The sequence below is a fragment of the Macrotis lagotis genome, chromosome 5 (genome assembly GCF_037893015.1).
Source record: "Macrotis lagotis isolate mMagLag1 chromosome 5, bilby.v1.9.chrom.fasta, whole genome shotgun sequence".
NCBI lineage: Eukaryota > Metazoa > Chordata > Mammalia > Peramelemorphia > Peramelidae > Macrotis > Macrotis lagotis.
In genome coordinates, this window is record NC_133662.1 from 228895791 (window position 1) to 228908787 (window position 12997).

General features: G+C 35.4%; 1 protein-coding gene across 1 annotated transcript in view; it reads right to left on the reverse strand.

Annotated features, from left to right (window-relative positions):
- The window catches only part of HORMAD1 (HORMA domain containing 1), a 90067-nt gene that overhangs the window by 15217 nt on the left and 61853 nt on the right, over positions 1-12997 (reverse strand). The window contains exons 11-13 of the mRNA XM_074188746.1: positions 4547-4613; positions 4393-4469; positions 2379-2462 (exon numbers count right to left, since the gene is read on the reverse strand). Of these exons, the coding sequence (XP_074044847.1) occupies positions 2379-2462; positions 4393-4469; positions 4547-4613 (228 nt within the window). The remainder of the gene's footprint in view (positions 1-2378; positions 2463-4392; positions 4470-4546; positions 4614-12997) is intronic.

Sequence of the window (12997 nt, forward strand, 5' to 3'; positions counted from 1 at the left end):
CTACTTACCTACTTCTTCCACCTATAAGATGGAAGCAGTGCTATCTAGGACTATATCAGGATTGTTCTAAGGAAAACAAATTCTAAGCTTCAGAGCACTGTGTAACATGGACAGGAGCTCTCCAGGACAGTCTTAAGCACTCTGAAGGACTGAAGACAGGGTGTTAGGGATTAAATGGTGATTTAGATGGATATAGTGGGGACTGCAGGAACTATGGAGCTGGGTCAAGTAGCACAAACCTGGTGAAGAAGAGAAGAAAGGAGGAGCAGCTAGGTGGTACTGTGGATAGAGCATTGGCCCTGGAGTCAGGATGACCTGAGTTCAAATTTGACCTCAGACACTTATTACCTGGCTGTGTGACTGTAGGCAAGTCACTTATAACCCCACTGCCTTTGCAAAAACATCCCCCCCAAAAAAAAGAGAGAAAAGAGGAGATGCTATGGATAAAAGAAAAGGAAGAGAGAGGAAGTGGCCTGGAAAGACACCCAAGCCAAACATCTGGGCTCCTTGGCTAATAAAAGGAGTTCAAACAGAGCTGAGGGAAGAAGGGTGAGTGCATTTAATGGCACTTCCATGACACAGATTGCCAAATTCTGAAGACCCCAGAGTCAATCTAAGAGACTTCAGCAGAGTCTGCATCTCTTCATAATGGGCAAGGGAGTGCATGCCGAAGAGACCAGTGACCAATCAATAGTTTCCCCATCTTGTGTAAGTTTTCCTTAAGAGATTTTTGTCATCTTCCATCTAAGGAAGTATAGGAAACTGTGTGCATTTGTCCATGGAGTAGAGAATAATTACACTGTTTTATTTCCTTTTGTTATTTACATTGCTTTTATGTCTTCATTAAATGCTTTTGCTATAGAATAGGGTAATTTTTGTATGGTCTATAAATAGAGTTATACTGAATGGAGGTTTGGCATTATTTATATAATTAATTACTCTAATTATAAAGAGCCTATACCTGGGAAAAATAGAAAGAGACCAGGGTTATCAAATATTTCAGGGTCCCAATTGATTCAAGCAATCAACAAACACTTATTAAGCATCTGCTATATGTCAACTATTGTGCTAGACTCTGGGAAATAAATACAAAGAAAGAAACAGTCCCTATTTTCAAGTAGGGTAGTCAAGTATATATACTACAACAAATGCAACAAATAAATACAGAAAAAAAATGAGGAAAGAAACCCTTATCCCAACGAATGGAAATACACAAGGCCTAGATTTCTTTATTGATTCAACCAACAAAAGTTATAAAGAAGGTACAAACAAATCTATGATCAATTCGGGAAGACTGATAATCACTAGGGAACAGACCAGATTAGGCTCATGAGTGACAATATTTTTAATTTTTAATTTTTTGGTTTTGAAGTACTGATTCCTGATTTCTGGTAAATTCATCAATCTCCCTGAATACAATATTTTAAAAATACTTCAGGATTACCCCTAGACCTCTGAGGGGAAGAGATTGTCTTGTGGAACCCCAACCTACCAATATGAGAGGAAATTGGTGAAGGAGTGCAACACATATAAAGAGAATAATTACAAATATTTAAGATCAGATACAAGATACTTATAACTAAGAGGCAGAAATAAGGAGGGAATACATCCCAGGTGTGGGGGACAAAGACATGGCAATGGGGAGATGTAGTGTCATATAGGAAAAAGAGCAGGCAAATTAGCATAGCTGTATCACAGAGTTCATGGTGGGAAATAATGTGCTAAAAAAATGAAAGGCAGAAAACTTTTTAAATGACAGAGGATTTCAGGTTTGATCCTAGAAGATATGAGGAAGCTGTTAGAGTTTATTGAGTGAGGAGAGACATGGTCAGACATATGTTTTAGGAAAGCTTTGGAAGACAGGTGGAAGACAGACTGATGTGAGACATGAGGTGGAAATACCAATTAGGATGATACTGAAATAAACCAAAGGTGATAAAAACTTGAACTATGGTGATGCCTATGTGAGTGGAGAAGGGATGCATGGGAGAAAGGGTATAAAGGTGGAATGAATATGTTGCAAGAGTCAGAATGAAGAAATTGTGAATTGGGAGGATAGTAGTGCCTTCAACAGTAATAGGGAAGCTCAGGTGAGGAGATTGGCATTTAGGTTTGAGTTTGCTTGAACCAGCATAATCACCCCTTGGTAAACTGGTAAAGCTGGGTTTCTAAAGCAACAATGCTAAATACTATATTGATTTGTGTTGGCTTCTCTAAGGTAAAACCACCCCATCCATAAATCTCAGCTGAGTAGTCATCTAATTGGCCACACTCTCTCACTTTAATACCATCTTAACTACAACATGATTCACAATGATTCAGATTATAAAAACAAACCAGTTGAATTACACACAATTCATTCTGAATGATGTACTTACCATGTTATTCTGAAAAACCTTTCCACTTCTTGTTCTGCTTTCAGTTACATCAAGTTCTGATGTCTTACTGATCAACTGCTCAACCTAAAATGGAGAATATTTATCACTACATATTACACTGTGAATAGTACATTTAAGGAATATTTTGTTCTGAGAAAATCAGATACTGAAATCAGTGTTACTGGGTTGGGGCCTGGGAAACCTGGGTTCTAGTACTAATTTTAATCTTGTGTGACCTTGGACAGGTCAGATCAATTTTTCAGGTGTCAGTTTCCTCACTTGTAAAGCAAGGGGGTTGATCTGTAAGAAATGATAGTGAGGTGCATGGGCGTATCACCTTAAGGCTTACTAATCAATTTTACCCACAGTGTCTCATTTTATACTCACAACACCCCTAGAAGGCAAGTTCTTTTATTATACTTCTACAGCTGATGAAATGGAAACTTATGGAGTTTAAGTGACTTGTCCAGGGTCACACAGCTAATAAGTACCTGAGCCTGCAAGCCACATGATTTTTTAGGTTTTTTTTTTTTGCAAGGCAAACGGGGTTAAGTGGCTTGCCCAAGGCCACACAGCTAGGTAATTATTAAGTGTCTGAGACAGGATTTGAACCCAGGTACTCCTGACTCCAAGGCCGGTGCTTTATCCACTACACCACCTAGCCACCCCCAAGGCCATATGATCTTTAAAGAGCCTTGCTGCTACAGCATTCTGTGAACCATAAGTAAAATAATAAGATTCTATACCTATAACATCCCTTCTAGTCACAAGAATCTATGATTAGCTATGAATGGCAAGTAAGAGGACCATTAAATGAACCTGTCAACTTCTAACAACTTTCTGTCTATACAGTTGCCAGACTTTAGTAAAGTAACAGGAGTTCACATTGATGATATTCTTTTTGAGGAACTGAAAAATAAACAAATAAAATATAAGAAATAGCTGGCCAGGGGCAGTGAAATGGTGCAATGATTAGGGCACTGATCCTAGGGTCAGAAGATCCTGAATTTACATTTAACCTCAGATACTTACTAGTTGTGTGACCTTGAGCAAGTCACTTAACCCCATCTATCTTACCCCCCCCTCCCAAAAAAAGGAAAGAAATATACCTAGCCAAAACAAATAAATGAGATTGTTAATTCCTGGGAATTCCTGTTTTATTAAATTAATAAAAAAAAAAAACCCATATACACCATCTTCACTGAAAAAGAAAGAAAAACAAAGCCTTTGTTACACTATGTCTCTCTTAGCACCTGAGTCTATCTTCTCTCTGTCAGGAGATGGGCAGTTTGTATCATTATAGGTCCTCTGGGAATTATGGCCAGTCATTACGTAGGTCTGAGTTCTTAAGTCTTTCAAAGTTGTATCTTTAAAATATTGTTATCATATAACTTATTCTCCTATATATAAATTATATATATTATATAAATTATGTAAATTATATATAAATTCTGCTCACTTCACTCTACCTTAGTTCATTTAAGTTTTCCTAGGTTTTTCCTAAATCACTGCTTTTTCTTATAGCAGAATAGTATGCTATTGTGTCCATATAATTTGTTCAGTCATTTTCTTAATAATAGACATTCCTGTAGTTTCTGGTTGTTTTCTACTACAAAAAGAGCTGCTTTAACTATTCTTAAACATATGGGTCCTTTTCCTCTTTCCTTAATCTCTTTAGAGTGTAGGTCTAATAGTGGAATTGCATTGTTGGAGGAGATTCAGATTATTAACTTTTGGGGCTTAGTTACAAACTGCTTTACAGACTGGACCAATCCACAGCTCTACCAATAGTGTATTAACCTACTTGTTTTCCCTCAACTCCTCCAACTTATATCATTTTCCTTTTTTTTTGTTAACTTTTCCAGTTTACCAAATATCTCAAAGTTAATTTAATTTGCATTTCCCTCATTATTAGTGATTTGGAACATTTTATAAATGGCTACTTATGGTTTGGAATTTTTCTAGGAAAACTTAAAGGCAATATTTTTAAAGTGAAATTAAAATGTTTTTATACCTGAGAATGAGAGATGGAAAGATCTGGGCTTTCTTCAGATCTCATAATTTCATCTTCCTCACAAGCTAAACTTAATTCTGTAAAAATAATAAGATTAAAATGACATAAAATAGAAATTATTAAGGGGAATTAATCTATATTTTCATAAACCTACCTCTGAGTTCTGAAGATTCATGGTTGTTTTTCTGCTCTTTCATTTTATCACTAGTGACAATATCTTCCTATATAGAGAAAACAAAGAAAAAAGGAATGAAATATACATATTTCTAAGAGACACTAAAATAACTAGATAGAAGTATTTACTACCATGAAAAATAAATTTATTTTTAAAATTTAAACCTTATTTTTATTCTGAATTTAAATTAGTATTTCCATATGAATTTTGATATATGAGATTACACATAAAAACCAGAATCTAATTATATAGAGCTTACTTTTCTTTTAAAATATATAATAAAATTTAACATGTAACCTTCAAAGAGGTTCTGCTTGTCTGTGATTTCTATTCCTATTCCTAACTCTTCCTTCCCTTTCTACCTCCTTCCCCCAAATTTGGGAAAAAAAAACAAAATTCTTGTAGCAAATATGTACAAGTATAGCAAAACATATTGAGTCCATCACTGCTCTGTCTGGAAGTGTGTAACATACGTCATATCATCCTTCCTCTGGAGTTGATGCTGGTCATGTTATTGTTCAGCATCCTTAAGTCTTTCAAAGTAGTTGTTCTATACAAGGTTGTTGTCATTATGTAAATTGTTCTCCTGGTTCTTTTCTCCTCAGTTTGTATTAATTTATACAAATCTTCACAGGTTTCTCTGAAACCATACTTTCCATCTTTCCTCATGATATTCATTTAACATAATTTTAAACAAATTAATTTCATTTGAAGGTTAAACATATGATACACTACCTGCTGCATGCCTACAGAAATATAATTCTTGCAAGTGATAAGAAATTTTCTCATGCTTCTAAAAAACTGTAACAGATATCCAGTCCTGTACCTTCGGCTTGTCTACTTGTTAGTATCATCTCCAATCATTAGTACCCTCAAATTCAACATGTCAAAAATTTGAATTTATTATCTTACCAAAACCTGCTCAACTCTTGGTTGCATCACCACCCTCAAACCTTTTAAGTTATCTCTGACTTAAGTCATCTGTGGATATCCTAGGCAAGTACTTAATATCTTCTGTAAAATGTAATATCCCTTCTGTAAAATGGGAATCAGAATAGTTATCCCTCCCTCACAGGCTTATTACACCAATATTCAACAGATCTGTGATCTCAGTGATGGGTAACAGATTACACCCTGTCAGTCCTGATTGACTCTTACTCATAGTGGCTCTATGTTTGCACCAGGGGACCATGGACCTTTTCCTTGAGATTTCTGATTACCACACAGATAACAGTAGAGCACCCTTGCTGGTATCCTGGCTTTCATTTTGTGACCAGATCATATTTCTTATAGTCAAATGTTTTCTTTAATGGAGTCCTCATGTGGCTCACTTGCCCTCAACACACCAATGTCCAAGGGTCTTTTCTGGGATCTCTACCCTCAGTCTTTCAGAGACAATTGTTTAATCATGACTTACAGACATACTACAGTAGCATTAAAATATGGGTTTTAAACAGGAAACTCTTAATTTCAACAAGAAATTGAGAGACTATTAAAAGAACTTTGCCCTGTGTCTCAGATGCAATTTAACCCAAGCTGCTTCCATTCAATTCTATGCTCAGCTCATTGTTTTTCAGTGTCTAAGATAAAAATATAGATTGATGAGCTCTATAAATTGTCCACCACAAGTATATATTATAATATGAATGACTGGCCTTTTCAGCCATTTGATTTTTCCTATGTGGATAGTTAGAGCACACTTCTGAGTTATAAATCTTATTTATTTATTTTTTTTGCAAGGCAAGGGGGTTAAGTGGCTTGCCCAAGGCCACCCAACTAGGTAATTACTAAGTGTCTGAGGGCCGGATATGAACTCAAGTACTCCTGACTCTGGGGCCAGTGCTCTATCTACTGCGTCACCTAGCTGTCCCTACAAATCTTATTTAGGAAGATTTGCAGTATTCTGGCTTCATGTAATCAACACAATGTCATCTGCAAACCTGACCATTTGTGAGACTTCACCATCCCTCTTTAACCTAGACCTACTTGACTGTGGTAAATACCTTTGGTGAGTGTGTTATCTACCTATTAAGTGACTTGCTGAGGATCACCCAGCCACTAAGTATCTGAGTTAGTCACAATCTCTGTCTGCCTCCACGATCCTTGTCTATAAAACAGTGATAAATTAGGGCACCTAGGAATGTTAAAATGAGATAACATTTATTAAAAGTACTTTGCAAGCCTTAAAGCCATATATAAATGCTGTTTTATTTTCCTTTTCCCTATTGCAGGTCCACTGCCCTATCCATTACACCTCTCTTTGCCTTTTTTTAATTTACTTTTTTTCTTTTTTTAGTTTTTTTTTTTTGCAAGGCAAATGGGGTTAAATGGCTTGCCCAAGGCCACACAGCTAGGTAAATTATTAAGTGTCTGAGACTGGATTTGAACCCAAGTACTCCTGACTTCAGGGCTGGTGCTTTATCCACTGTGCTACCTAGCCGCCCCACTTTGCCTTTTAAAATACAATAATGAGACCTTGTTTTCTCTGTACCTTTCATTCATCTGAATGAACAGATATGAGGTATACTGTAGAAGTCTACTGTAGAACACAGAAAATGAAAACCTGCCTGTTCTCTTCTAAATATCTTAATGCCCTTATTGTGCCCTTATCCTCGACTGAGCTTTTTTTCTGCGTAGATGAAAAACTACATCTATGCTCCGTAGTTATTTGAGAATCTCTCCAATACAATTTTTGGGAGGTCTAGGGTTTTTTCCATTGTTCAGTAATACTCTTAGAATAGATTTCTTACTGCCTTCAGACTGTGTTACCCTCACTGCATTTCTCCTCTGTCCAACTATTTGGTTTCATCCAACTACTTTTTAGCTCTTTTTTTTGTTCAGTGCTATATCCACTTTCTCTATAGATAACTCCTATGTACTACAATATTAGATGATGAAATGTTCCAAGAAATGTTTGCTGCAGCCTCTGGTTGCATGATAAAATCATCTCCACCCAGTTCTATATTTGCCTCCCCAAGCAGACACTATGAGACATCTTTCCCTTTAATTGTAATTTCCTTTTGGTTCATGGTTTCATTTATAACAAAAAATTTCAAGGTCAATAAAATTCCTGTAGTAGTTTTTCTTTTCATTGGTGTTCAAACTTAAGTGTTTATTATTTAAAAATGTGATTCTTAGCATTCTCTGCCTCCCTTCTCTACTATTCTCCCACTATTATTGAAAAAACATAAGGGGTCCCACAAAATGAGGGCAATTTTGTACAATTCTTTGTTTAATGAGTTATTATGGCAAAATAATTCATCACTATATGATCAGGCTACTAGTAATAACCCCCCCTTTATAGTTGGGCATCTGGTTCTAAGATAATGTACATAAAGTTCATTACAAAATTAAATTATATAAAATTTATACATAATTTACATAAAATTTATACATAATTCAGTGATTATTACCCACTATCCACAGCACCACACCCTATTCTCCAATCAAACTGAACTACTTGAAGTTCTTGTATAGGACTCTCATTTGCCCATCCTTGTCATTAGGTAATTGAGTCAATAACATATTAGTTCTGAAATTAGGAAAACCTGAATTTAAATGCTGTCAGACATGTATGACCTATATCTGATTGCTTATCTCAGGGAGGGAGGAGGGATAGAATTTGAACTCAAAACTTTAAAAAGGATTTTTAAAAAATCCTGCCACAGAAATACACTAGCTATATGACCCTTGGTAAGTTGCATCCTCTCTATGCCCCAGTTTTTTCATTTATGAAATAATGGAGTTGGGCATAAGGATCTCATGCTTCTAGTTCTAAATCTATGATACTATAATCATTTTGCTTATGCTGTACTCTTTTCCTATAAAAAAAATTTACAAAGTGCTTTACTTATGTAACTCATTTGCATCTCACAACAATCCTTGAGATAGGTGCCTGAGGCTAAGAGAAGTAACTTACCCAGGGTCAGTTAGTAAGGATCTGAGGCAGAGGGCCTGGCACCTAATAAGCTTGTTGACTTGACTCCTCTTCCTGACCAAGTCCAACACTATACTCTATATCACTCTACTAATTGAATTCCTACCTATGCTTTAAAAACCAATTCAAATATCACTTATTCATAAGACTTTAGATTTAGAGCTGGAAGGGACCTTGGAGATCTTTTAGTTCAGTCCTGTTCAGATGAAAAAAATAAAAGAATTTCGAAACATATCAACAAGTCTGGCACAAAGGTCTGTTTCACTAGTAACAAGAGGCTTCATATGTCAGAGCTCTCTATACCAAAAAAACAGAGCAGCCTTCTTGATTTCCATTAGTGATAATTTCATCCTTCAAAAAAGCAGAGGAACCAGAAAGCAGAACTTCTATTCTGGATCTTATTCTCACTATCAGGGAGAAACTATAAGAATATGGTGGAAATTACATGAATCCTAGGGAAAGGAATCCATTCTCTCTCAGAATTTCTACTATGAGGACATACTCTGACACTACCTAGATTTTGGGAGGGCAGAGTTTGAAGAATTCAGAGAAAAGACAAATATCCTAAGGAGTAAAATGATTCAGATGTAGTATATGAGATTGAAATTTTAGAGACCCAAAGGGAAACAATTTCAATAAAGAGAAGTGGAATTTGTCTGAAAACAACTCTAGGTGCAAAGGAATTGAGTCAGTCCATGTCAGATTACCTAGAGGTAAGATTAGGCAATTGAGAATGAAGATTAAAAACTAGGCATGGTCCTGTAAAAATAGTAACACAAACGCTCAAGCTCAAAATTAGCAAGAGAAGTACAGGACAATAATTTTTTAAAATTTATAATAGAAGAAAGAGGAGGATCAAAGTAAGACCTTCTGGAGGTTCTTCAAGGGGATCTAGACAATGACAGAGACAAAGGCGAGTTATTGATTTCTTTTCCCTGCAGAAAATGCTGGAAAGGACAGAACACAAATGATTTATATGTATACCAACTGCCCTTTGTAAATCCAAATCATTTGGCCCAGATGGATTACATCCTTGGGACCTGAAAGGGCTGGCTGATGTGATCACTGAGCTGGCCATTGTGACGACTGAGCTGTTGTCAGCAATATATGAAAGATGATGGAAAAACCAGAGAGGCTACACAAGGCAGGAAAAGACAATGCTGCTTTGATTTCCAAAAAAGGGAGGAAAATAGGATTTGCCAACTTCAGATAGGTCAATGAGTGTGACTTTGATTCCTGGAAAATTCTAGGCTGAATCATGTAAAATACAGTATCTAAGAAGAGAAACAGTACAGCCTCATCAAGCAGATTTCCTTTTTGATGGAATTACTAAACTAGGACATGAGAGTATTGTGAATATAGTTTACCCTAAATTTTATCAAAGCTTTTAACAAAGTATCTCAGAAATTGCTTTTTTTTTTTTTAAGAATTATTAAAGCTAGGGTCTTTCTCTGAAAGACCTAGGTAAGACAATAAACCAAACAATTCTCATCTAGATATAATAATGACTTTCCTATCCACCTAAATGATTAACAATGCACCTGGGGAAGAGTGTCTTTTCTTTTGAAATTCAAGGTTAAAATAATGATCATAGGAAGGAACTTTCTTCTGAAATGTTAACTCAAAGCTGTATTTTAATATATTATGATCTTTTTCTTACTTAAGATCCCATAAATGTTACCTGAAATCTTCTTGAGGCATAAAGTTAAGTCAGAAGACATGAGAAACTATGCCAATTTGGACATCTCTTTTTCCAATTCAGAGATGGCTTGATTACATATTCAGAAATAGTATTTCTGGTAGATTCGAGCCTAAATTACAGAGTAGAGTGTTTATATTAACATTTTTTCCAATGTCATTTATTCTTTGGGAAAAACTGAGAGATATGGATTACATAATAATATACTCAAATAGATGAGGAACTAGTTGGATGACTTGCCCAAAGAATAGTCATTAATGGTTCAGCATCAGGAAAACATAAGGTTTCCATGGGAGTTCTCCAGGAATTTGTGCTATTTTTTGGATAAAGGCATAAAAGGCAAGTTCACTAAATTTTCAAATAACATAAAACTAGGAATAGTTAAACAGTACATGACAGAGTCTGGATCCAAAGGGAGATTATCTCAGTGGGTTAAAATTTTAAGCTGGATCTAACAAGATGATTTTTCAATAGGGTTCAGCATAAGTCTTACACTTATGTTCAAAAACTTCAGTTTCAAGGGGTGGCTAGGTGGCACAGTGGATAGAGAGTCAGGAGTACCCGAGTTCAAATGTGGCCTCAGACAATAATTGCCTAACTGTGTGACCTTGGGCAAGTCACTTAACCCCATTGCCTTGCAAAAATACAAAATAAAAAAAACAAAAACAAAAACAAAAAACTTCAGCTTCACAAAAATAAGTTGGAAGTGAAATAGATATAGAGCAGTTGTTTAAAAAAAAATCTGGATATTTTAGTAGCCAACCAGCTTACTGTGGTTCAGTAAGCTTCTAGCCCAGGGCTCACAGATACCATCTGGATACATGATTCCTGTGAAAAAAATGCTGGCTATGCTCACCAACTGTCACCCATATTTGAAGGCAGGCAAGCCAGCCTGGTGAAGCAGTGAAGTACTCTGAGAAACAGAGAAGCGTGGTGTGTACCAAGCATGTCAAAACATTATCTCTTGACCAATATTTTCCTTTGGACCATAAAAAAGTCCATAAAAAGATCCTACCCCACCATGAACACAAAAATTTTGGGGAAAATAGTGTTTCCTGCTCGGTGTCCTCAGATATCATCCTGAATAGCATAGCATCTGCTGTGAAGATGTAACCTGGCAACTGGTTCTGTAAGAGCTACAGTCACAACTACTGAAGAACTCGAAAGGAAAGTTCTTGCTACTAAAGTCCTTAGTATTATCAAATAGGTAGAAAATGATAAAATTTTATCAGTAGAAATTCCATTAAATAAAGAAATAGTATCACTTTGTCATTGCATCCTAAGGATCATGGAACCTTCACTATGAATTGTCTTTTCCATTAGAATTTGAGCACCTTGAAAAGCTGTCTTATTTTTCTGTCTATATCCTCAGGGCTTACCACAGTGCTTTCTAAATAATAAGCACTTAATAAATACTTCATTCATTAGACAGTATTACATAACATCCAAAAAGTTAATTCATTCTCGGCTTGTATTAAAGGAAACACAGCTTCTGGGAATACAGAGAATATAGAATAATTTGCTCAGTATAATTGAGGTACCTTTGCTATAATATTGTGTTCAGTTGTGGAAACCACAATTTAAAAGGTCAGTGATAAGCTGGAGATGCTAGAGAAAGACAAGATGGTGAAGGACTTTGACTTCATATTTTATATCATATCTAACATTTAACTAGAGCTTGAATTTTTTTTGTGTATATATATATCTATGTATGTGTGTATTTATATGTGGTATGTGTGTATTTATATATATATGTATATATATATATATACAGATATATATACATATATATATATATATATATATTTAAAAATCTTATGTGAGCCTCACCACTCTGGGAGACAGGTGCCATTTTACAGATGAAGAAACAGGTAGACAGAGGTTAAATATCTTATTCAAGGTTATACAACTGGTAAATGAATTTAAACTCAAGATGTTCCTGATTCCAAGACCAGCACTCTATCTACTATACCATCTTGTTGCTTACTAATTCATTTTTTCCTCTCATTTCAAATGTTGTAGTCAAAGTCTATTATTTTCTATTCTCTGGTGGTATTTTGACTCTTCCTATTTTGTCTTTGCTCATCCAATCGCCCATGCCTGAATGTTTTTATACCCCCACCCAAACCCACATTTTCAAGTATTTCTTTTGTGAAGACTCAATGCAAATTTGACCTACTCCATGAATTCTTACTTGTCTTACCCATATGAACTCCCTCTCTTGCTTCAGGACTCAAGAGTGCTCTGTATTGACAGCTCTTTAGCATTGCTCATGTCCTTTCTTGTATAGATTATTTCTCCTAAGATCTTCTAAGAGCAATCATCTGTGTTGCTGGTTCTTGTTTTTGTATATAATTAAAATAAATATTTGTTGAAGTTAATGTTAGCATTACTGGAAGCATTGAGCCTGATATCAGCACTTAGCAAATTACTTCTTAAAGATCCTGTGTGTTTCATTAGTCAGAAAGCTACAAATGACAGAACAGTATGAACAATAACTTGCTTGCCTCAATAATTTCTAAAATAATATCTGAGGGATATTTAAGATTACACATAATGAACATATTATGTCAAAGAAGTTGGAGCATTTCAAAAGAAATGTTTTAAATAGTGCTATATATTATTAATAAAAAAGGTTATTAGGGAGAAATATTTTCTTCCCAATGTGAATTATCTTTCTCTCAAACGAGGTTTATAAGTTTTTTTTACAGTATCCCACACAGGTTCTGGGAGACTCCTTCCACATTTCTGTGCTCAGAGTTAGGAGGCAAAATTGGAGGCTAGATAGGAATTT